This window comes from Branchiostoma lanceolatum, chromosome 7 (genome assembly GCF_035083965.1).
Source record: "Branchiostoma lanceolatum isolate klBraLanc5 chromosome 7, klBraLanc5.hap2, whole genome shotgun sequence".
Lineage (NCBI taxonomy): Eukaryota > Metazoa > Chordata > Leptocardii > Amphioxiformes > Branchiostomatidae > Branchiostoma > Branchiostoma lanceolatum.
The window spans coordinates 17,468,077-17,493,944 of NC_089728.1; the positions used below are offsets into that span (position 1 = coordinate 17,468,077).

The window sequence follows — 25,868 nt, forward strand, 5'->3', positions numbered from 1 at the left end:
GTTTGTTTAAGCTGAAATGAATATGACAATATTTCTGATACGACTTGTACAAGTTGTTACTTTCCGTGTTTATCTATATTTTCATCGACTTTACCACGTTTCAGCCCTGCATTATTATAAAAGCGTTTTGGAAATTGGATTCTCATCGGTCTTAGCTGGGCTAACTGAATGACGCTTTCGCCCAAGAATTATCTGAGTTTGTATTGATCATTTGATGGGTGGATGAGTGCGTAAGAGGCGGCGAAGGACTGGACAGAACGTGATATTGACTGATGGCACCGATGAGTTTCATTTACACCAGTCAAAACGGTTTCATGCCCTATTGAAAAGCCAAATGAATTGTACGTAACCCAACCTAGGGTCTAGTCTGATGCGTATGTAAAAGCTTATTTCAGGTCGCTTCTGTATGGCGGAGCATAGTGGTACTGCATGCTGCAAGGACCCGGAAGTACCGCTGAGTGAGGTCAAAGGTTACAAAACGTCAATTCAAGTATCAGAGTCAAATATTTTTATCCAAAAATGTGAAATCGGTTATGAAATATTTAAAACCACATAATGTTACATTACATTAGAAACCAACTTCCTTAATCTTCAAATATGCAACGCCTCCGCATAAATTATGGCATCACGTGACACAATAGCGCCATTTTGAAAATTTCAGACCATCTGAGCATGTTGTTCAGACTTGGTTTTCCTGAAGACGTGCCGTTTCAGTCCGTTTGTGTGGCGTCATCTGCGTTCATCCGCGCTCAGACCAGAGAGAAAGAGGTAGACACACTCTAAGATATATCTCGTTGGCTGCCAAACGGTTTTTGTGTGATATATTTGAAGAAGAAGAAGCTTGGATAAAAATATTTGGAAGGTGGTGTCAGAGCGCCATGTTGGTGATTTTTCGCGCGAGTGTCTATCTGTATCTGTATCTATATAGCCGGTATAACCGCCATCAGGCGTAACACACCAGCTTCGCAGGCACGCGGCGCGGCAGCAGCTGGTCATATTACACCGAACGGTCTGTTACACCTAGTCTTTGCATATCTGACTGCAACCGTTCTTTAAAGCTACTTAGTGATGAAGCTCCTACAGTACTTGATGACAACGAGTTCCATTCTACTATGGTTCTCGGGAAATACGAATTTTTGAACACGTCAATCCTTGGCTGATAACTCTGGTACTTAAAAGCATGACTATTTCTGGTCCTCTTCTGAGCTGGCATTAGATACTTATCAGTCGGTACGTCCACAAGTTTATTAGTCATCTTGTACATCATGCAAAGTCTGGACATTGTTCTCCTGTCCTCAAGTGACATTAGTCTGTATAACGCAAACTCCAGCTGTCCGGGGGTTTCTCTCCCCTACCCGGTGGATAGCCGTTACAGGCGGCGGGCGGACACGGGGCTTGGCTGAAACCAGGCTAAAGTGACATCCATTGCAGGTCTGCTTTCATTTTTGTTACACTGGCGCCCCTTTCATAGTTGTTCGTGCAGAATCTGGCAGCTTGGTTCTGCACCCTCTCGAGTTTATCTATATCCTTCTTTGTGTATGGATCCCAAACTGTTGCAGCATATTCAAGGTTTGGTCTTACTAGAGACGTGTATGCAAGTGATTTTACCTTTGCTGGGCATGCCCACAAATTACGTTTGATCACTCCCAATGTCTGTTTAGCCTTAGTTGTTACTTTGTTGATATGGGTGTTCCACTTTAGCCCCGTTGTTAATGTAACGCCTAGGTACGGGTGGCTCTTTGCTGTTGCTAGAGCCTGTCCACAGAATTGGTAGGTGGTTACAATTGGGTTTCGTTTGTTTGTTATATGCATGATGTAACATTTTTCCGGATTAAACTGCATTAGCCATCTGCTTTGCCATTCTTCGAGTGTGTTCAAATCTTCTTGCAAAAGCTGTGAATCACTCTGTGTGGACAACTCTATATATAACAGGCAGTCATCGGCAAATAACCTAACATTTGAATCAAGCTGGTCTGGTAAGTCATTTATGTACAGGAGGAAGAGTAACGGTCCCAGAACAGTTCCCTGTGGTACGCCTGACGCAACTCTAACTGGAGCTGAGGCCTTGCCTTCTACCACTACCGTCTGTTCCCTATTGGTCAAGAAAGCCTTCAACCAATTTAGTGTGGTGCCTTGAATTCCGTAGTGCTCTAGTTTAGTGATGAGTCTGCTATGTGGGACTTTATCGAAAGCTTTAGTAAAATCAAGAATTGCTAGATCTACCTGTTTTTTACTGTTCAGTGCGCCAGCTATGTCGTGAGCTGTCAATATAAGCTGTGTTTCTGTGGATCGCTTTGCTCTGAATCCATGTTGGTAGTCAGTCAATATGTTGAAACTTTCTAAGTGTTTCATGACATGACTATGGATAATGTGTTCAAGTAGTTTGCAGGATATACAGGTCAGTGATACAGGTCGGTAGTTGCCGGGGACAGCTCTATCTCCCTTTTTAAAAATGGCACATATATTTGCTGTGATAGATACATAGATCTGTCAGTACGATTTCTCGCGTTTGACGTCGTGGGTTTTAGTTTTAGCGACTGTGATAGATACATAGATCTGTCAGTACGATTTCTCGCGTTTGACGTCGTGGGTTTTAGTTTTAGCGACTCCAAGCAAGAAGCAAAGAGACAGAATATGGGAGTTTTTACAGTGAAACAGTATGTGTTCTTTCGTGAAGTGCTGTCCACGCCATGCGATATTTTTGGACGACATGTGGGGCAGGTGGAGTAAAGACGCCATCTTGTCAACGTTTTCTAGCCTCCACCAGGCCCTCTTACGGGCGTATGAATCGTAGAATTCGGCAGAAAAAGAAATAATTAGCCAGTAGAGTCAGTCCACAGTGAAGATCACATTTCGCCTGCAAGTGAAACCCTGGCATAGTTAGTCTGAGACTAACTCTGGTAGAGACTAAACGTTTTCCTCGAGCGAGAAACACTTTCCATCCTCTGAACTTTCTTACAAAATTATTATGCATTGCAGCAAAGATGAGTTTTTCTTTCTTGTTTGTTGTTTAGGAACTATGAGTATACACGGCACAGCAGAGGCTGTGGGCAGGATGAGGTTGGAGGAAGGTAAGAGATTTATTATTTGGCAAATAATAATTTTGAAATGTCCTTCGTCACTTCTATTAATCTATAAATTAATTTAAAGGTGCCCTAAGCGATTTCAGGGGGTAAAACTTGAAATATTCTGGGGAAAACAATTCTGTTTGGTGAAGTTGAAATTCATCATCATCATCATCATCATGGATACCCCCAAATAACCCTGCTAGGGGCAAAGTAGGGGGGGAGGAGGTCCCAGGCTAAGGCGGGCAGGCCTCCAGCCTGGCGTGGAAAGACTCAACGGTGGGAGCCGTAACAACCGCGCCAGGCAGGGCGTTCCACTCGGGTATGGTGCGGGGGAAGTATGAATATTTGTAAGAGTCTGTTCGGGCGTAAAGTGGTTGAAATTTGAACGTGTGGCTTCCCCGGGTGCGCCTGTGTTGATATTGATGTGGTTATTAACTAGCTTATTGAAAAAGGTGAGGCGGGCGTTGCTCCTCCTTTCAGAGAGAAGGGTCCACTGCAGGTCATTGAACATTTGTGTCACGCTGCTAGTCTGCCGGTAGTCATGCAGGGTCACACGGGCGGCCCTGCGCTGGACGGCCTCCACCGCCTGTATCCCTTTGGTGGTGTACGGGTCCCAGACGGTGGCACCAGTGTTTCCGCCAGACCGCGACTGAGAGGCCGTCCACTTGGGGAGGGCCGTACCGCGAAAATTTATTGACCGTACCGCGAAAATTAATTGACCGGACCGCGAAAATTAATTGACCAGGAAAAGTAACTGAATGTTGTGATCAGAAAAGACTTTGTTAATTTTTCAAAATCAATTTGTTACGAAGGTCGCTATAATACTGCTTCAATCGTCACTAAATGCGATCTATATTGACCAGAAGCGCCGGCAGTGTAAAGGGGTTTTCCCGCTCTGTGGTCACGTGACATCTTGCTGTCAACCAATCAGAGCACAGGTTTTTATGACGCGGTCCAATCAGCGCTTAGAACCTTGCATATCAATGAGCTTTAAAACATGGCGGACGGCCCGGGACAGGGCAGGTTCCGGCTCGACTTATGTGAATTCATAGCGAAAATTACGATTTATCTACGGTACATATGGTGAATTTTCACGGAAAAACATTCAAAGGAATATATATTGTGTCGAATACGGTCAGAAATGATGGCGAATCGCGGCGAATCACGACGTTGAGGCTGAAATGCACGGGCGAAATTCTTGTTTTGTTTACGTTTTTCCTTGTTTTCTTCGATGACTTTCTTCGATTGAGTCTTGAAAAACGGGTTTTTAATGAGATCACCGTATGCCAAAGGCACCAACATCGATTCTTCGCAAGCTTAACAATAGCATGCTAGCAACAAACAAAAGAGTGTGAATGTCCAACGACAAAGAGCGTCCCCACGCCCGCAGTAACAAAGAAAAACAAAGAAATTATGCCGACCTCTCGTATTTTTTCCCCGATTTCTCGGCATTTAGTTTGTCTTTTTTTTTTAAGAGGACGGCCTATGTCTGAGTTCAGGCCGTCCAAAGCGACATAAGGCCGTCATTTGACGGGAAGACGCCCCTCTGGCGGAAACACTGGGTGGCACTATATTCCAAGTGGGGCCACAGCACTTTGTAACAAGTGGCCTTGACCCTAGATGGACAATGGGTCAAATTGCGCCGAATGACCCCTAGTACCCTGCCGGCTTTGCTAGTGGCGTAGTTGATATGGGTGTCCCACCGCAGATCGTCGGACAGTTGTACTCCAAGATAGGGGTGGGACTTGACACCGGTGAGGGCTTCTCCACTTAGGGAGTACTGGGTTAGGATGGGGTGCTTTTTACGGGTGATATGGAGGATGTGGCATTTAGAGGGATTGAACGACATAAGCCAACATAAGCTAACGATTTTGCCAATCTGTTAGCGCATCAAGATCAGACTGTAGACCTTGTGCGTCAGAAGGCGTGCTGATAGTTCGATAAATCAAGCAATCGTTGGCAAATAATCGAACGTGTGAATCTACGGAACTGGGGAGGTCGTAAATGTACAGTAGAAAGAGCAAAGGGCCTAACACTGTACCCTGAGGGACTCCAGAGGTGACCCTGACAGCTTTAGATGTTCCGCCGTCAAAAACAACCCTCTGGGTTCTCAGACAACCCTCTGGGTTTGACATTTTGAAATTGACATTTACTTCCCCATATTAGCACATCTGCATCATTATTTCATACTTTGGGCATTTAAGAATAGCACAGAAGCAAGCCACAAAAGGAGTATTTTATTTATTGGTTCCCCCCAAAAATCTGCCCAGAATCCAGCCGTAACCGTTTTCTGTCGACAATTTTCGGTAACTTCCGGCCGTGTGACGTCACAATGCCCAATCACATTGAGCCATGACCACGTGATTATTTCTTTGGAAACGTTGAGGACTTATCGGTCAGAATCGTGCATGTTCGGAAGATTTGAAATGATGGCTGGCCTCCAAGTGCTCAGATCTTCAATGAGTTTACACCACACAACGACATTGCATTTTTGCTCCATGGTGGTCGATATGCATTGGGTTAGTGCTTATCTAAACTTACTATCGATAGAAATCAGAAAAAGATTAATTTTGAATATGTGACTTTCAGTGCCCTAATATTGCTTAGCGCACAGATTAATTTTGTGTGTTGTGTTTGTATGTTCACAGGAGATGGTGCCAAGCCAGGACCCTCCGGTATGGGCATGCTAGATGCCTCCTCTAAGGCCCTCTTCAACAAGCTCATCATGCGAGCCAAGCAGGAGCAGGAGAAGGGCAACCTCCAGAAGGCCCTGCAGAAGTTCCGGGAGGCACAGAAGCTATACCCGACCGAGAAAGTGAAGAAGAAGATCACGAAGATAGAGGTGGGAAAGGATGGTTGAAGTTTATGATATAGGGTTAATGACCCGCCCTGAGGTCTATACGGTGTGATAAGGCATGGTCGTTCCTATAACCGCCGAATAAAGGTCGCGAAGCCCTATCACACCGTATAGACCGAAGGAAAGCGGGTCATTAACGTTATTATCATATAGCCATTGTCCATGTTGTACCAGTAGTTAGTAGTACTGTGAGCAGTGTTTGATTTTGTGTCATACCTGGGCCGCAAAAAGTTTGCTACGGGTGTTCCGCATCACACGGGCTTCTATAGAATGTTTAGAATGCATTTCGAGTGTTCCAGTTGCGCCGCTGTCGAACATTCGGACGCAAAAGCGGGTCTGTGTAAAGATTACAGACCCGCAAATGGAGCCTTTTGATTGGTCGATGACATCTACCTAAATGATAATAGTCTAGGAACACAAATTCTCTAGAACGTGAAAAGTGAAAGTGATTTTGAACCAGTTTAGCTCTCTGAATACCTAACAGGTACTCTATATCCTGGGAGACCAGACCCTGAATTTGGCACGACCACCCACCACACGCGTGCCCCTGGAAACTTTACCGGGCCCCTTCGTCTTGTTAGCCCCCACGAATCCACCATGCCCCCACTAACAATTTTTAGTCTTCGATTCTCCCAGGGTAGGTAGTAAGGTACTCATTGATAAGGTATTCTTCCACTTGTTCGTGACAGAGAAGGCATCTATGCTACATGTATGTATGGTATAAATTTTACAGTGTCATTGTACCGGGGAAATTCCCCTAGCTCTTTCCAGCACCTTGCATGTCAGGTAAGGCTACACCAAGCCTATATAATGTCCTTGCACCAAGTAATTTTTATGGATGACGTCCTTTGGAGACCCTAAATCTAATGCGAGAGCGCAAAAAAACAACAAGAAGGGCCGAAAAAAACAAGATGCCTAGATTTGAAATATGATAGTCAACGACACATGTTAGGACGCAAATTGAATGAGAGAACACTGTAACAACTAACAACTCTTTTATTCATCATGAAAACAGCAATAATTTGAATAAATCAGTTGAAGTTGAACAGCAGTTGTTGCCCTGCCCTGTTTCTTTCCATATCCCATTGATTTTGCAGGCCTGCAGAAGCATAGTATATTAAAAAGGAACTCTTTGTTCATAGTTACAGGCAGCGGAATTTTTTTTTTTTTCTGGGAACAGACCAAAATCAATGCGCGCGCTGACATCATCCATAAAAATCACTTGGTGTAGCCTAAGCGACACACCCAGGATCTAGACTCAGCTTCTTGGTCCAGAGGCAGGGCATGTCGGTAGTTATCGAGGTCCCGATGACGCATGGCAATTCGGGGCGCCCTAGCAGTATTTTCAGGTAATGCAGAATTATAGAACGACACCCCCATCTTTAAAGTAATGTGGCACAGTCCATTAACCATCTGTTGCTCGCCTGTCTGGAGCTAATCAGCTAATCTCCAAGCGGAGGTTAGGCCACTGCCCTGGTTACTGCCCGATGTCTATGACAACTGTTTGGACATAATGGAAACAGGTTTTAAAGGCATCCAGAGCATTTCATGAAGATTGAAACTCGATTAGAAAAACTCAAATTTGTAGTCATTCAGATGATTCCTACACATACCGGTAGTAAGTTTCAATAACACTACCATTACATATCCACATTAAACAAGCAAAGATACGATGTCGTTGTGTGGTGAGAACTGATAGAAAATCCAATCCCTAATAGACTGATCCTGACTGTCCATCACATTTAGAGTGACTGCATGTCTGTCAAATATTTGCATTTTTATATTTTAATTTTGCATTTTTACGGAGGTGGGTGGGGCTATAGTATCTACAGTATTTACAGTAGGCGCGTGAAACTAAAAGATCAACATGTAGCTTATTTCTGTGCCATTTTTGCGCACTTTTGATAACAAATCTGAATGCAAATGTGGTAAACAGTGGCATTAATTGTCAATTTCATTAAGATTACAGCAACTAGAATATTTCCAGTTTTCATGTCTCATAAAGTGCTTTGGGTGCCTTTAAAGAATTTATTCCTCGTAAAGAGGGTACCAAACGCTTTCACCTGCACTACAAACACCAGAATTACTTCATGGAAATTTGTGTCCTTCGGACTAGGGGTGGATATTGGTTCGGCTTAATAAGGTCCAAGTCCAAGTTTAGGTCCAGAGGTTTAGGTTCAGGTCCGGACCTGAACCTGGACCTGATCCTGTCCAGTTGATGTTTTGTTTTATTATTCCAGTATTAAGCATAGAGAATTAATACAGAGACGCACAACTACAAAAGTTTCTTGGTGAGAAGACTTTCAAGGCAAACCAGTCTTTGATATTTGAATGTGGCACTTATTCTAAATGCCTTTTTTTGTCAGAGGGGAGAATCAAAACACTTTTTATCAAACAAAATAGAAACATATATTTGTACTTTGTTCAGTTTTTTTTGGACCCAGGTTTTTGGCTTTCAGGTTTTTTGGACTCGGTTCTTGGATGTTATATAGATCCAATTCAGGTCCAGCAAACCGGTATCTACCCCTACTTCGGACTCATTTGGTTGTTTTTTCAGGCATTCCTCATGTTAAGCGATGAGGAAGAGCAGGAGGAAGAAGACCAAGATGATGGGATGGTGTTGGTCAGTGAAGGGTTCCGTCTCCCCAAACATGTCTACAACAAGCTGTATCCATACCAGCAAGATGCAGTCAAATGGTTCCACCGCCTGGCAGTTAAAGGAAAGGGAGGCATCCTGGGAGATGACATGGGGTATGTTGGGGCTCTATCATAACATATAAATCCAGATGTTAATGTTCTACTTTAAAAGCCGGTTAAAATACTTTCTTTCCCCAAAAATATGCTGGAGTAAGGCAAAATTTCAGTACATTTCACCTCATTATAAACGTCTAGTATCTAGAATATTATCATTTGATGTTTGTCCATCATTGGTCAATGAGAACCATGACTTCAGTCGCCATTTTGTGTACTGCCATGGCTGTTGTCATCTAGAAAATGTATATCTACATTTATGCCATATATTTGCCGGGATAACGTTAGATACAACTTACAAGTGTTCCGGACCAGTCTATATTTTACAGTATTGCACATGCATCAAACTTATAAGGCTTCCATTAAATGATTTCAATGCAGTTCACGTGCCCCCAAAAGTCAAACACCGGATGCAGACTTTGAAATTGATGTTGTTACATTTTGTACCAACTTTTCTGAACTTTTCACATGGAAACATGTGTTTTTTCAGGTGGGTATAACTATAACATCACCCTCGGTCCTTGCCCTCTCGCAGCGCCCTCATAAATCAGGACCCCTACGCTCCACATTGCATCGGTCGTGAAGGGGCCCTGATTACTAGCCCGGTCAGACATGGTTATGGCGACGTCGCCGACACTTGCTCATGAATAATTGCTCGGCTTTCGCTGCCGCTGGGAAGCCCATTTAACAGAGGCCCTTCCCTCCGCCTGTCCTTACACTCTGATTGGCTGAAGCTGTTTTGGTGGCGACGTCGCCATAACCATGTCTGACGGGGCTGGTAATCAGGGCCCCTTCGCGACCGATGTAACATGGAGCGTAGGGGGCCTGATCTATGAGGGTGTCTCGCAGGCACCTCTAGCGATGCGGAATCCACCTTCTTGTACTCTGTATGTATTTTAATGACTCTAAACTGGACTGCTTTGTCTTCCCAGGCTGGGTAAGACCGTGCAAGTGACAGCCTTTCTCTACGGGATGTTTCTCCAGGGGAAAATCCACAGTGTTCTCATCGTTCTACCTGTGGCTCTGATCACCAACTGGGAGAGAGAACTGGAGAAATGGTCAGTCACAAACAGCATTCACTAGAGCTGTGTACCTAAACAAATTTAGGTACAGGAAAAGGTACACGGGTTAAGGTACAGGTCCAGACCTGAACCTGTACCTAAACTACTTGTTCGAAAAATGCTAGATTTTCAATAAGGACAAAAGCATGTTTGAACTGGTAAAAACATAATATTTAATTGTGCTAGGTATTATTTTTATGAAAACACAGATGAAAATTTGACTCCAGCCATGCAAATGTGTTTTCTGTGCTTTAAAGTGGCTTTAGAGCACTGCCACAGTAATTTCATAGTAATTTTAACTGTCAAAGTGGCCATCCCCTGAGTCAGGTCCAGCACCGATACAGCAGGGTCAGGTATTTTGGACCTGTACCTAACTGATTGTACCCGGTACTGTATCGGTACACAGCTCTAGTCACAAACAGCATTCATATGGCTGGCAGACTTTATACTATCATTGCACATAGCTCAGTGTTGTCGCCATTTTTTTTCACAGCATCGGGGCAGGGGTTCTGGGGCTGCCTTAAGCCCCTGACGGGGTCCAGGGGCAGAGACATCAGTTGTATTTTCCTTGTATTTTATGAGATATTGTACAGTGTACGCAATTCAACTTTTAGCTGCCATGCAACACTTGTTATTGATAAACCATTCATTCATTCATATCTTCAGCGCTTCAGGAGAATTCTGAACTGTGCCATTGATAATACAGCATTAATGAATGCTCTCTTTGTATTATACCTACATATTGCCTCTCTGGTCACAACATTTCTTTTTACACTTAGTTACAAGAATATTCCTCAAACAGTGACTTAAAAAAGAAGGGTAGCGAAATACGCACCTCCAAATTTTCGACGTCTCCGGTACGTCTTGTTCACGGAGTGACCTAGTCTCGCGAGAACACAAGACTAGACCGAGACTTATGAAGATAGTCCTGCCTCCCCCGCATCCTTGAGTACGGGTAAGTAGGACTTGGGCAGCTCCCAACCTTCGTGAACAAGACGTACCGGAGACGTCGAAAATTTGGAGGTGCGTATTTCGCTACCCTTCTTTTTTAAGTCACTGTTTGAGGAATATTCTTGTAACTGTTATTACACGTGACTGATGAATTTATTCAACGATTTCTTTTTACACATCTTCAGGGCTGGGGGAGAAATCCGGGTGAAGCTGTTCCATGGCTCCAACTCGCGGGAACGCACCAGGAATCTGGAGCGTGTTCAGCGGAAGGGCGGCGTGGTCCTCACGAGCTACGGCATGGTCGCCAACAACTGGGAACAGGTGGCGAAGATAGACTACAAGGAATTCGTCTGGGTAGGGTTTCTAATCTCCATGAAAAATGGAGATATTGTTTTTGGTGTGTCTGTTTGTCTGTCTGCCTGTTTGTCTGTCTGTTTGTGTTTCCGCACCACTCCAGTCAGCATTACTCAAGAGCCTCTTGATGGATTACAATGATATTTGGTATGTGGGCGGGTGTTGTGAAGCCGAAATTCTAGGCCAATTTTGGGCCCCCTGGTATGTGACCTTGGTACTGCAGCAGAACTTCAATTTTTGTATCTTTTGACCTGGACGTGCTGTGGTCTTGTCTTGGATTAGAAATAGATTGTACAGTCGGTTCTTGGTGGCAAATGTGCTAGTTGTTGGCACATCGGCAACCAAATCCGTTAAGTTTTTTTTGGCACACTTTTATATACATAAGCCGAAGAGGCTGGGTGGGCATCAAAATCAACATGAAAACAGAATCTCACATTCTCAGAGGAAAGTCTGTACTCTGGTGCACACAGTTTCAGGGTGTGAACAGGGTCAGGTGCAAGTTTTTTTACCCCAGCCTTCTCTTTTAATGATTATTTTCTTGCTAAAATTGAAAAAAAATCCGTTAACCAAGAAATTAAATTGGTGTAGCCTTAACTATAGATAGAGATTACACATAGCATAGTTTTACTATTACTCATTTAGCCGCAATGAGGCATGAATATGCAATAAACTTAATTTTCATTTATTGTACCCTGCACAGGACTATGTCATCCTTGACGAGGGGCACAAGATAAAGAACCCCACCAAGACGACAAAGGCATGCCATGCCATCCCTGCCAGGAACCGTTTCATTCTGACTGGAACACCAATTCAGAACAACCTCAGGGTGGGTATCTAGTAGGGATACTGGTTCGGCTTCATAAGGTCCAAGTCCAAGTTTAGGTCCAGAGATTTAGGTTCAGGTCCGGACCTGAATGTCCAGTTGATGTTTTGTTTTATTAGAACAATATTAAGCATAGAGAATTAATACTGACACGCACAACCATAAAAGTTTGTTGGTGAGAAGACTTTCAAAATAAACCAGTGTTTGATATTTGAATGTTGCACTTACTTTAAATGCCTTTTTTGTCAAAGGGGAGACTCAAAACACTTTTTATCAAACAAAATAGAAAATATATTACTTTGTTCAGTTTTTTTTTGGACTCAGGTTTTTTGGACTCGGTTCTTGGATGTTATTAAGGTCCGAATCAGGTCCAGCGAACCGGTATCCACCCCTACGTGGGACACAGGCAGCTATTGCTGATGTTGTGACCCACACACATAATGTACCCGATTTTTACACTTGGGTGGAGTGGGGAAAATCGTGTTAAGTGCCTTTTTTCCCAAAGGCACAAGATTGGTGGCAGCAGGAGATTCGAACCCGGAACCCTTTGGTTCTGAATCGGAAATCCTGCCGTTACGCCACACGACCCCATCAGATTCTTCCTGTTAGTACTTAGTTGTTGTTTGGCTGTTCACCTTGTACTACTGTTGTGCCTATAAAGGCACGTAGATCAGATAGTTTATTTGCTGGTTCAGTAGCAGGGTATATTCTTAATTACAGGGAGGGGTTGCTAGCCCTTTCACCTGTAACACAGTCATGTTTGAAGCGCTTCCTCGAACACGGGACCCCCATTTTTCATCCCTTAGGCTACACCAAGTAATTTTTATGGATGACGTCCGCGCGCGCATTGATTTTGGTCTGTTCCCAGAAAAAAACACAAGAAATTATGCTTCCTGTAACTATGACCAAAGAGTTCCTTTTTAATATACTATGTTTCTGCAGGCCCGCAAAATCAATGGGATATGGAAAGAAACAGGACAGGACAACAACTGCTGTTCAACTTCAACTGATTTATTCAAATTATAGCTGTTTTCATGATGAATAAAAGAATTGTTAGTTGTTATAATTCAATTTGTGTCCCAACATGTGTCGCCGACTATTATATTTCAAATCTAGGCATCTTGTTTTTTCGGCCCTTCTTGTTGTTTTTTCGCGCTCTCGCATTAGATCTCCAAAGGACGTCATCCATAAAAATTACTTGGTGTAGCCTTACGTAAGATGCCAGGGATGCAGCCCCAACAGAGATGAACTGTCCCAGGATTTGAACCCGGGTCTCCCAATTACCAAGTACAAGTCATGTAGTTGGAACCAGGAGCTCAACTGTGATGCTACTACCAGTTGAGCTACAGGGACATGTCTTCTTCATGTAGCAATTGTTCAGAGCCCTCCATACTCTGATAATTCGGACGTAATTTGGACCTAGAAAAACATGGATGTGCAAGATATTGGAAAGTGCACACCGTTTTTGGAGGTACATGTATATACATATTTTCTGAAAAAGTACAGTATCCTTGATCCAGCAGCAGAAACATTCTAATTTCTGGTGCACCCTAGTCGCCATCCCAAGTCTGTTTGTGTAAAGATAACCTGTATAACATTGAATGAATGGTAAGGGTATCCAAGATTATAGCTGTAGTTTGAAGGCTAACTACATGTAAATCTTGCCCACCATTTGCGAGAGAAGTATATTAGAGTCCATTCCAAGTCACCAAGAGGGTTTTTGAATGATATTTGTAATAATTTGGAATTATTTCTAATAAAAGAATATCTGAGCAACAATAGTTCTAAATTTTTCTAAAAGATTGAATATGAAAATTTGAATTTATTCAAATTCAGTTAGATAGTTTAGAAACATTTTGAAAGTTACTGCACAAAAATCTCTTTATTTTGAATAATTTATAAACATCTACATGATTCTTTCAGGTTTAGAAATATTTACAAAAAATGGTAGATAATGATAATGGTAGACTGGTGATTGCCCCCATAAATGTAGGTGCTAATCCAGCCCTTCTGTCTGCTTTTGTATATCTTAAGATTTCACTGCAGGACACTGTTGGGTACTTTGTGGAGAGCATTCTTCCCTATACTTCGCAATGATGTGTGAATTGTTTTCTTCACAGCCCTCTGACCTATTTATAAAGATGTTACAAATAATGGTAGATAATGGTTAGAAATTGTAAAGAATTGTAAATAATGGTAGAATGCTGTTACCATTATTTCGAAACTGTTAGAAATATCATATTCCACATGAGGAATATTTATGTAGTTTTAGAAAACCGGAGGAATATTTATAAAGTTGAAATCACATTCAAAATATTTCTAAAGCAAAAAATCTCTCACACAAATAATTACAATAGATTGAAAACATTTGTAAATTATGACAATAACAACCCTCGTGGTGACTTGGAATGGACTCTAATTTTGTAACCATGTTTGTTGTGTGACTGTACAGGAGATGTGGTCGCTGTTCGACTTTGTTTCCCAAGGGACGCTTCTCGGCACGGCAAAAACATTCAAGATGGAGTATGAGAATCCCATCACAAGGGTAGGTACCCTGTAATCACTATTTCTGGCAAGAGTGAGCATAAAGGGGAGCTTAAAGGAGTCCTAAACTCCTGCAGAAGGCGGTGTTATTTTCCACTAGATTATGTGTCAATGAATACATAATCAGCCGACTTTTTTACAGAATTTTGCTTATGGTGAATTACACAAGGTGTGTTTTTTAAAACAATATGATACTCATTAAACCCGTGCAGACCCTACCCATGTATTCCCTATGCGTAAACATACATCATTAATCATGGATATTTTCGGCATAAATGAGGCTGGTTAAGCACAATAAGAAGGCCAATTGTTAATGAGATATAAAAGAACACATAGCAATACGAGTTTTCTTAACCACCCTGACATTCTTTTTATAATCTAACTTTTGTCAGGCCTTGTCAGGCACATTGTATTAGGCCATAGGCTGAGGTTGTTTAATTTAATTAATCAGAAAATAGAGGATCACCTGGGGAATTCAGTAGAATACTGAATGCTTTTTTCAAAATCAATTTTTACTTCCTAAAATTATCATCTATTGGAAAATAACTCCCCCCTCTGGAGTTTAGGACTCCTTTAAATTTAAGATTGAAAAGCCCACAATACAATACAGAATGGCATTCTCATGCCACAGTCAGAATGAAAACGAGGCCAATGAGGCAAAGAAACAAAAATAAATTACAGCATCTGCTCCCATTTAGTATTCTTCCAGCAAATCACACCAAGTTTTAGACTATGATATTCAATTATTGATAATATAACAAGTGTAATGCACAGAGAAATGCAGCATGTGTATGTAATTAACAGTGAAACAGGGTGTCCTCTGGGTGTCTCCTGCAAAAGGGGGGGACCAAATTCTTTTGTTTTCTTAGTATAGGGCGCCCAGAAGACGCCTAGACACCCTGCTAGCTAGTAGCCTAAGCAAGAAATTGTGTAACGCAGGCTAAATGTTGTACATGTTCCTGTCCACTGCCCAGGTCAAATTCTTTTGTTTTCTTAGTGTAGGGCGTCCAGAAGACGCCTAGACACCCTGCTAGCTAGTAGTAGCCTAAGCAAGAAATTGTGTAACGCAGGCTAAATGTTGTACATGTTCCTGTCCACTGCCCAGGTCAAATTCTTTTGTTTTCTTAGTGTAGGGCGTCCAGAAGACGCCTAGACACCCTGCTAGCTAGTAGCCTAAGCAAGAAATTGTGTAACACAGGCTAAATGTTGTACATGTTCCTGTCCACTGCCCAGGTCAAATTCTTTTGTTTTCTTAGTGTAGGGCGTCCAGAAGACGCCTAGACACCCTGCTAGCTAATAGCCTAAGCAAGAAATTGTGTAACGCAGGCTAAATGTTGTACATGTTCCTGTCCACTGCGCAGGCCAGAGAGAAGGACGCCACAGCGGGTGAAATTCACCTGGGAAACAAGATGTCGGAGAGCCTGAGACACATCATCGATCCGTACTTCTTGAGGAGGACCAAGGGCGAAGTAATGCCGACTGACAAGGAGAACACGGATCCTAACGAAGGGGCCAGAGCCGACCAGGAACAAGCCTCGGGGTAAGGGGTAACGTAAAATTCCTTTTTACGTACGCATCCCTCCTAACGTACGCACCCCCGATTTGGGGACGATTGCGGGCCTGACTCAGTGAGTTGAAACGTTCAGGGGAAAAACCCTCCTAACGTACGCACTCCAGCATTTTGGTGGATAGTTAGAGGTTGACATGATCATCCTTCCGATGATGTTTACCGACTGAAAGGGTTACTGAGAAAATGTTTCTGGGTAGAAAATGTCAAACAATTCAAATATATGTATTATTTATTCTTTATTACTGATTGATTGTGTGGTAGCATTCCACACTTCATTTGCATGAAGATGTACCGTACTCTCAAGCTGATATGCGATTTTTCCGAGGAAGAACCCCTCCTAACGTACGCACCCCGACTTTGTCGTCAGCCTGGAGCACTTGCTTGCGACTTGGAAAGTTTAAAAAGTGCGTACGTAAATAGGGATTTTACGGTTATCAATTGTGGAATATGTAACACAAGTTACTCAAGCAACTGGATAAGTTTAGTAAACGGTCAGACATTTCAGAAAGCATCCACTATCTTAAGTCACTGATGAAGGATCGTCTTAAAGACCCGTCTGTCGGTCCTGGCCGGGTAGGGATGGATATCGGTTCACTGGACCTGATTCGGACCTGTTGCATCCAACAACCAACTCCAAAAACCGGAAAGTCCAAAACCTGATTCCAAAAAAACTTGAACAAAGTACAAATAAAAACATTTCTATCTTGTTAGGTAATCTGGCAAAAAAAGGTTAAATAAAGTAATCCTGAATCAAACTAGATTAGTCTAAATTGATATTCAACTCTCTCCTGTATCTGTTGTTACAGTTTTAGGTATAAAATGGCTAAGAAAACAAACATGTTTATTTTATTTTATTCACATACATTTAATGAGCATTAGATAACAAGCATATCTGCTTACGATGGTCTTCTGCTCATAAAATACAGAAAATACAGTTGATGGTCAGAGATAACAAAAGAGACAAATGATTACAACGTAATATATAACTCAGGCTAACAGCAAATGACAAGACAGACTAAGTCAAAATCATAACATAGAAATAACAGTAATACAGCGAAAGGAATGTATAATTATAAAGGTTACATAATAGTCTACTTAACAACAATAACAAAACGAAATAATCACAGAATATGCACAAGCTGGCTCACCAATCTAACAGAGCTTCCAGTCTTTGGGATAGAATTGAACACAATATCGAAGATTTGGCAATTGATGGGTAGTGGGAGGGAGGGGTTGCCCCTGAGGAATAGGGCACATAAAGTATTGTCTGATCAGTTGAGGGGATTTGAGGGGAGTCTTTCTTCAAGGTTTAAACAGGATAAGGTTTGTAACATGTGGGTCCTTAACCGCTCGTTCTCATTTAAATGTACACATTTTGTAATCTCTGTTACCGTTAGAAGTAAGACGTTCCTGGCATTAAGATATGCCACATATAAGGTACGTAACTGCTGTTTTTAAAAGCTAGAAAAGTTTTAAGTCGTCATAAAAACTACAGTTTGACATCTTATATGTGGCATATCCTAATGCCAGGAACGTCTTATTTCAATCGGTAACGGAGATTACAAAATGTGTACATTTGAATGAGAACGAGCGTAACATCCATGTGTACGTGTTAATCCTGTTTTGTAGGAACTCCTTCCCGTCGCTGGAGCGGAAGAACGACCTGATCCTGTGGGTCATCCTGTCCCAAGCCCAGCAGCAGATCTACAAGGACTTCCTTAGTCTGGACAGGGTTAAAGAGGCAAGTATTTCAGGATCCAGAGGTTCTGGGTTTGAATCCCCTGACATACCACCAATGTTGTGCCCCCGAGAAAGGCACTTTACATTACTGTCCGCAGTCCACCCAGGTGTAAAAATGAGTACCTGACTTTGCCCCAATGCCCCCACGGCCTCAAAAAGGCTATGGGATCGGTACTACCTTTGCCTTATTTTAACCCTCACACTGCTGTAACAAATATGCATTCAAAGACATGAAGGGTTGCACAGCAGCATGGACATTAACTGACATCTTAGGACTTTGATGTACATATTTTAATTCTCCTGCATAATTTGTATTCGTACATAGTGATGAGGTGTGTACATGTAGTTATAGAAAATGAATTTACTCAAATGCATCAAATAAGTGGGTAATGATATTTCCACGGTCAAAAAGTAGATACACAGCTCCAATTTTATGCAGTACTTCGAGCCCTGAATGTCCAAGGTAAAACAAAACCGGATGATTGTCTGTGACAGGCATTTAGCTAGGATTTAAAGACAAGGGGTCCAAAAATGGGGAAGGGGGGTGCAGTGATGCCGGGGGGGGGGGGGTGGTTGGTGTGCTCTAGTCTCCCAATGGGCTCTATGGATTAACAATTTCATGGTAGCTTTTCATGTCAATCAGTTCATGCTGTCCCAGTGTCTGGTAGGACTAAAAAAGCATCAGTGACACTGTAACACGTGTCTGTAATTACCAGGGAAACAGGGGGCCCTCTGTCCGGTCAGCTGAAAAAGAGGGCGTCCAGTTTTCTTGTTATTTTAGTATCATGCGTCCAAATGACGCATGGACCCATGCCTGGCTAAAAGCCTGGTCTGTGATTTGTACAGTTGCTGATGACGACCAGGTCGCCCCTGGCAGAGCTGAACGTGCTGAAGAAGATCTGTGATCACCCCCGGCTGCTGTCCACCATGGCGTGTGCACAGCTCGGTCTGGATGGAGAGGACGGGTGAGACTTAATTTCTCTCTCTCTCTCTCTCTCTCTCTCTCTCTCCGTCTCCCTCTCTCTCTCTCTCCCTCTCTCTCTCTGTCTCTCTCTGTCTCCCTCTCTCTGTCTCTCTCTCTGTGTCTCTCTCTCTCCCTCTCTCCCTTTCTCTCCCTCTCTCTCTCTCCTAGCTCTAGATTCCCCTAGCTCTTTTCGACAAGCACAATGAACAGCACAAGCACAATTTTTTTTACTATGTCGATTATCATCCCAGATAAACCTTCATGCGGTTACATATTGTTGTCAGATGCAGCTGCTGCAGATGTAAGCTGGTGCAAATGAACATTGAATTCTACATTTTATCACCCTCGTTAAACCAGGACCCCATATCGCTCCATGTTACATCGGTCGCGAAAAGGGCCCTGGTAAAAAGATCCGTCACATATGGTTATGGCAGGTCGACGAGACTTGCTCATGAATAGTTAATGAGCTGACCTTATTTGGCACAAATGGCAGTTAATGAGCTAGCCGTAACACGTAACCTGATTGGTTGATAGCTTCCCAGCGTTCTTTGCGCGCTGGCTTCCGATGAGACGAAGTAAACCCTCTGATTGGCTGAAGCTGTTTTGGTGGCGACGTCATCATAACCATATGTGATGGGTCTTTTTACCAGGGCCCCTTTCGCGACTGATGTAACGTGGAGCGATATGGGGTCCTGGTTTAACGAGGGTGCTAGAAATTGTAATTTGATATTTGGTTTTAAGGAAGTAACATACAGTATATGCCAATTATTTGTATACCTTTTTTCTGTATATTTCGTCTTTCTGTATAGAATTCCAAAACACCAAACCGTTTACCATTCACTCAATTGTAAAAGCAATGCATATCTGTATAGCCCATAATCGTAAAGTTCGGGGTATTGTATAGAATCTTGTCCGATTTTATCGTAAAATGACCCACAACTATAGGCTAAATTTTGGATTTGCATTGTTGTTTCGGGAGTGGCGACGCCGTCTACCGTTCGACAACCACACTCTTTTGTTACTCGCTATTGTCATGCTGGCAAACAATCGATATCGGTGCCTTTGACATACGGTGATCTCGAAAGTGAACAAAAATACGAAAAGAAAAACACGATTTTTGTCGGAGCATTTGAGCCTCTACGCTGTATTTTGCCGCGATTTACAGTTATTTGTGGCCGTATTCGGCGGAGAACCTATTCCTTAGATTCTTTCCCCGTGAAAATCCTGCTTATGTAGCGTAGATGAATCGTACTTTACGTCGCGATTTCAGAAAAAATAAAGCGGTGAAGGTCGGGTGACGCTGGGCGGCCATCTTTGTTTACTCATTGATATTCATTTTTCTACGCGCTGATTGGTTCACGTCATAAAACCTGTGCTCTGATTGGTTGACTGTAAGATTTCACGTGATCAACATGCGGCGGGAGTTTTTTATGTGGCAGGACTTTACCACGCAGTTCGGGCCCTTATTTGAACAAAATGGATCGAGTATTTAATCCAATATGCTGACGTTAAAGATCGACGAAAAGGTCGGATTGTGCTTTTTTACAAAATAAAGTTGCGATATCGTTACTGTGTTTGTGCATGTGTCTTGCTCAAAATCCAATTCGCCCCCCACCCTCCCCTCCCATCCTTCGGGACGTCAATATCGCTAGTTCGGACAGTCGTATAGTTCGGGGAGTCGTATAATTTGCGCTGACAAATGGGCTATACAGATATGCGGAATCTACTGTATCAATGTTTTGATTCCCTTTTTCCAGAATGGACCCAGACGAAGACAACATGGCTCACGAGGTGGCCGCGAACAGCATTGAGAACATCTCCACCGAGCAGCTGATGGCAGAGTCCGGGAAGACGTGTGTCTTAGTGGAGCTGCTAGAACGTCTCAAGGAGGAGGGCCATCAGACACTCGTCTTCTCACAGTCAAGGAAGATGCTGGACATCATCCAGAAGATCTTGAAGAGTCGGGTAAGTTTACTTCAAGATGTTACATGAAGCAAGTCCTTCCTATGGTGTATACTGTATAGGGTGATCTGCTGGACATCATCCAGATGATCTTGAAGAGTCGGGTAAGTTTTCTTCAAGATGTTACATGAAGCAAGTCCTTCCTATGGTGTATACTGTGTAGGGTGATCTGCTGGACATCATCTTGAAGAGTCGGGACATGCTGCTAATGAACTTCTAATGAAGACCAGATGCCTTGATCAGATGAAGGGCATGCCAGAATGTTTGAAATGGAAAAGCAGAATGAGAAAAAGGCCGAATTCATGAAGAAATTAAAGTATATATTTTTTCTAATTTTTTATTGCATTGGCTCAAGCTTAATGTGATTTGTTTTGGACTCCAACTTGACAGTCTAATCTCATTTATTGGTTTCCTTTAAAAAGTGATTTTGCACTGGAAAATATTTTTTCTTTCACAATCTTGATCAGTAATTATTATTACTTTTTTCTTTCATTTTTAAGAACTTAATTCTACCTTATTCTGGTAGAAGAAAACAACAGACTTAGCATTGTGTTATACTCTCAGGTTAGTGTACAATAACATGATATCAGTCTTGCTCCATGACAAACAGTGTTACACTGGCTAAAGTACATGTATGTGTATCACGGTGCAATGTAAGAACACTCCAAGTACTTGTAAATAGAAGTTTGGCAATTAGTCAGATATGCCATGGGTTCAGGTCGGACCTGAACCTAAACCTCTAGGTTCAGGTCCGGACCTGAACCTGAAAATGGGTTTAGGTACGCATCCCTACACTCTACCCACAAGGCTATTGCAGGTACAACTTGTCAAAATGTATGAATTTGTAATGCAAATTTACAGATGAAACAAACCTGTTGTCATCTATTTTTAGGGCTTCAAGGTGATGCGGGTCGACGGCACCATCACCAAGTTGGAGGATCGAGACAAACGGATCCGCAGGTTTCAGAACGACCCGTCCTGGAGTGTCTTCCTACTCACCACACAGGTATCGCTCTAGCTATAACTTACCTCGATGAAAAATGTCTTATTATCTCCATGAAAAATGGAGATATAGTTTTAGGTGTGTCTGTGTGTCTGTTTGTCTGTTTGTGTTTCCGCACCACTCCAGTCAGCATAACTCAAGAGCCTCTCGATGGATTACGATGATATTTGGTATGTGGGCGGGTGATGTGAAGCCGAAAATTAAGGTCGATTTTGGGCCCCCTGGTATGTGACCTTGGTACTGCAACAGAACTTCAATTTTAGTATCTTTTGACCTGGATGTGCTGTGGTCTTGATTTTTGGGTGGCAGATAGCTTGTGATGTAATAAAGAAGTGGTGTAGGTTTGGGCCTCTTAGCAGCTTCCTCTGGAACTGCAGGGGTGTTTTTGTGAAAATCTTCTAAGGAGAATAACTGAACAAAGGAACAACGGATTTCCATGATATTCAGTATGTAGGTAGCTTAGATAGAGACAATGAAGTGCAAATTATGCTAATTGGGACTTATTTTTACTTGTGTTGGAATGGAAAAAACTAATATTATATTGGTTTGGCTGTTCAGGACACACAGCCAGGGCAGTGTTAGTGCATTGATGAAGGTTAGACATCCAGGTAATAAGATACGCCAAAAATAATTACTCAAGCAACTGGATAAGATTTTGAAACAGTCAGACGTTTCATCCAAGGAGTATCGGAAAAACTCAGATGTATCTTCCAAAACTTCAACATTGCCACTAACTTCAAACCTCACTCAACTCTCAGGCAGAAACTAGTCCATCCAAAAGACAGGCCTGAAAAAGGCATCAAAGCCAATGTCATCTACAAACTGAAATGTGAGGAACCGAACTGCAATAACATGTACATTGGGGAGACAAGTTGACCACTAAAAGAAAGGTACAAGGAACATTGCAGAAAGAGCGCTAACCGCTACTCCTCTGCCATTTACCACCATCTAAAACACAACCAGGGACACTCATTCAATCTCGAATCCACGGACATCCTAGATCGTGAAGAACGCTGGTTCGAACGGGGAATTAGAGAAGCAATATATGAGAGGATGTACAACCCCGCCCTCAACAGGAAAGGGGGTCTACGCGTTCAACTTTCAGGCACCTGGGATAATGCACTGCCCACCACCCCCCACCCCCGGACAAGCAACATTTAGTTACTGTACTAGAACAACAGTAGCTAATTGAACTATTGGCATAAACTTAGTCTTGAATTATTCTTCTTTTTAAAGACTACTTCAAGACATCCTAAATTGTCTTTACCTCATTAACATATCTATTCAGAGTTTTGGTATAAAACCTGGTGTTCTCAGTCCTATCGTTAGTCACTGACGAAAGACAGTGGATACTGTCTGAAACGTCTGACTGTTTCAAAATCTTATCCAGTTGCTTGAGTAATTATTTTTGGCAGTGTTAGTGCATGTTGTGATGGGAATGGGTAAAAGAAAAGGCATTAATTTTTTTTTTTTTAGTCCGGTAAATACATCTGGGATGCTTGATGAACTCCACTCACTGGGGGTAGGTGGACTGCTTTCGCTTGAAGGAAGTCGAATGTCGTCTATTCTTCTAAAGGAATTTCATTGATACATATGTAGATACACCTGACAAAATGTGGTAAGCATGAAAGTTCATCTGTGTTGGTAGAATTCATTATTAACAAGACTAACCTTTTCCTCCAACACTAGAAGAGAAATTGGGACTTACCCCAAATTTTCAGTTGACTCCATCAACCCTCTTCACAGAATAACCCAGTTACTGCAGCGTGACGTCAGCAACACGTGATCGCAGTAGCGGGTCATAATCATATGTGCCAGATAACTTGTGCCTCCCCCCCTCTTTGTTCAAGGTGGGTCTGTGGGCTATGATGTAGATTGCCTCCTTTACTCCTCTTGCAAAGAAATCCGGGTCATTCCGTGAACAGGGTTGATGGAATCAACCAAAAATTTGGGGTAAGTCCCAGTTTCTCGTATAGTGTTGGAGGAAAAGTTTAGTCTTGTTAATAAAAATGTGGTAACCTGTTTTCCACAGGTTGGTGGAGTTGGGCTGAACCTGACAGCAGCAGACAGGGTAGTCATATGTAAGTTACTCCAGTCCTTTTTTTTTTTTAATGGATATAGAATCCTCGGGTCGTAAGCCATTGATAGGTTATGAATGTCTGATCTGCATTGAAGGTTGTAGAATGTTTGGATTAGTGTTGGTAAGAAATAAAGTAGAGAGTTTTTTTGCCTGCAAACATTTGATTGATTGATTGACTGATTGACTGGTTGATTGATTGATTGACTGATTGATTGATTGATTGATTGATTGATTGATTGATTGATGTGCAAATGTTCCTGCCCCCCTCCCCCACAGATGACCCCAGTTGGAACCCAGCCACAGATGCCCAGGCAGTAGACAGGTGAGGGTATGCAAATTTACCTTTGAACAGGAATTGGTTCTTGCCTTGTTAATGTTTCCCTTGAGAAATGCTAACTCAAGGCAACTGAATTCATCCTTACCATGTGCCAACAATAGACTTATATTCTTAATTATTGGAAAAAGTTTAATGATGAAATGATGTCAATGCTTTTTGTCGTCCCTCTGATGCCTCCTGTATATTACTATTTATGATGATTATAACAAAATTATAGTAGGTTGCCACAGTGCAATTTAGTGCAAGCCTCCTGAAGCAAAAGTTCTCCAGATGAGGTCTCTAAGTCCTGCTGTAGTTTGTAACATTTTTACCTCATTGAGAATCACTCTTTTCCGTCTTGCGGGGGTGTCCCTGTGGTGTAGTGGTCTGCGCCTTCTGCCTCTCACCACATCTGGTTCAAATTACTTGGATCAGAAGGACTGGGGTTCAAGCCCCAGGTAGGACACTTCTGGACAAGAGGCGCATTGAGTCATACCAAAGACTTTATAAAAATGGTACATACTTATGAAACAGTATGGAAGTTAAACACACTCCACTGCCAGTGGACTAGCCCCCTGCTGCAGTGGTTGCACCACAGTGTGGCCCAGGGCTATGAAACGGAGATGGGCACCGCCCTATACATCAATAATGGTGTGGGAGGATTTTAACTTAAACTAATACCAACTTTTCCGTCTTGCATGCATCTCAGGGCCTACCGTATTGGCCAGAAGAAGGCGGTCGTCATCTACCGCTTCATAACCTGCGGCTCTGTGGAAGAGAAGATCTACAGACGGCAGGTCTTCAAGGAGTCTGTGACCAGGCAGACCACGGGAGCCTGCAAGGACCCCTTCAGGTTAGGAAACCCAAGTCTTTGTTTAGTTCACAGGGCTCAAAATAGTGGGTGCATGAGCACCCTTGTGCACCCACAATTGGAGCTGTGTACCTACGTTTTGACTGGGTGCACCAGTGCACCTAGATAGTTTTGAAGGCTATGGAGATAAGGTACTATCGTACACAAGCATACAGAATATTCTCAAAATCTAAGTATCAGAAAAAGCATTATAAACTTTGTTGTACTTTATTTGATGCATTACCTGTTGAAAATTTTGAAATAAGCCACTAGTATCAGAAAATGCAATATAACCTTTTGTTGCACTTTACATTTGATGTATTGCCTGTTTGAAATTTTGAAGTTAGCTTTTGAATTACAGACTCTACAGGTTCTTAAGAGCATTAAACTTTGTACTTGTAATAATGTTTTGCTGGCATTCAACTTAATTTTATGGGGTGCACCCAAAATTCGTTCTGTGCACCTAATTTTTTTGGATGGGTGCACCTATTTCCCAAAATGAATTTCGAGCCCTGTACTGGGGTGTCAGAACATAGAGGTTAGGCCACACCAATTTAATTTCTTGGTTAACGGATTTTTATTTTTTTTAAAAATGTTACAAAAAAAAAATTCATAAAAACAGAAGGCTGGGCCAGCCTTCTGTTTTCCAGATTTTTTTTTTTTCTAAAATTTTTTTTTTTGAAAATAGAAATCCGTTAACCAAGAAATTAAATTGGTGTGGCCTTATGACTGATTACTGCTGCTGTTCTTTATTCCTGCAGGGATATTTGACATCAGTACTGAGTTGTATTGCTACATGTGTTCCAGGTACTTTTCCAGACAGGACTTGAGGGAACTGTTTGTCATGGACAATCCGGAACACTCTACTACCCAGGAGCAGCTCGCACAGATGCACTCACAAAACAGGAAGTCGGACACTACTCTGGATGAGCACATCGCGTACCTCCTCTCTTTGGGTAAGGCTGCACCAAGTA

General features: G+C 42.4%; 1 protein-coding gene across 1 annotated transcript in view; it reads left to right on the top strand.

Annotated features, from left to right (window-relative positions):
* The first annotated feature begins 673 nt into the window (after positions 1 to 673).
* Positions 674 to 25,868, top strand: part of LOC136437961 (DNA excision repair protein ERCC-6-like) — a 52,841-nt gene continuing 27,646 nt past the window's right edge. The window contains exons 1-17 of the mRNA XM_066432566.1: positions 674 to 768; positions 3,015 to 3,071; positions 5,717 to 5,910; positions 8,483 to 8,676; positions 9,609 to 9,734; positions 10,874 to 11,042; positions 11,743 to 11,868; positions 14,318 to 14,410; positions 15,771 to 15,949; positions 17,609 to 17,720; positions 18,566 to 18,684; positions 20,441 to 20,648; positions 21,538 to 21,651; positions 23,681 to 23,729; positions 24,005 to 24,050; positions 24,754 to 24,897; positions 25,702 to 25,850. Coding sequence (XP_066288663.1) covers positions 3,020 to 3,071; positions 5,717 to 5,910; positions 8,483 to 8,676; positions 9,609 to 9,734; positions 10,874 to 11,042; positions 11,743 to 11,868; positions 14,318 to 14,410; positions 15,771 to 15,949; positions 17,609 to 17,720; positions 18,566 to 18,684; positions 20,441 to 20,648; positions 21,538 to 21,651; positions 23,681 to 23,729; positions 24,005 to 24,050; positions 24,754 to 24,897; positions 25,702 to 25,850 — 2,074 coding nt within the window. The 5' untranslated portion in view covers positions 674 to 768; positions 3,015 to 3,019. The remainder of the gene's footprint in view (positions 769 to 3,014; positions 3,072 to 5,716; positions 5,911 to 8,482; positions 8,677 to 9,608; positions 9,735 to 10,873; positions 11,043 to 11,742; positions 11,869 to 14,317; positions 14,411 to 15,770; positions 15,950 to 17,608; positions 17,721 to 18,565; positions 18,685 to 20,440; positions 20,649 to 21,537; positions 21,652 to 23,680; positions 23,730 to 24,004; positions 24,051 to 24,753; positions 24,898 to 25,701; positions 25,851 to 25,868) is intronic.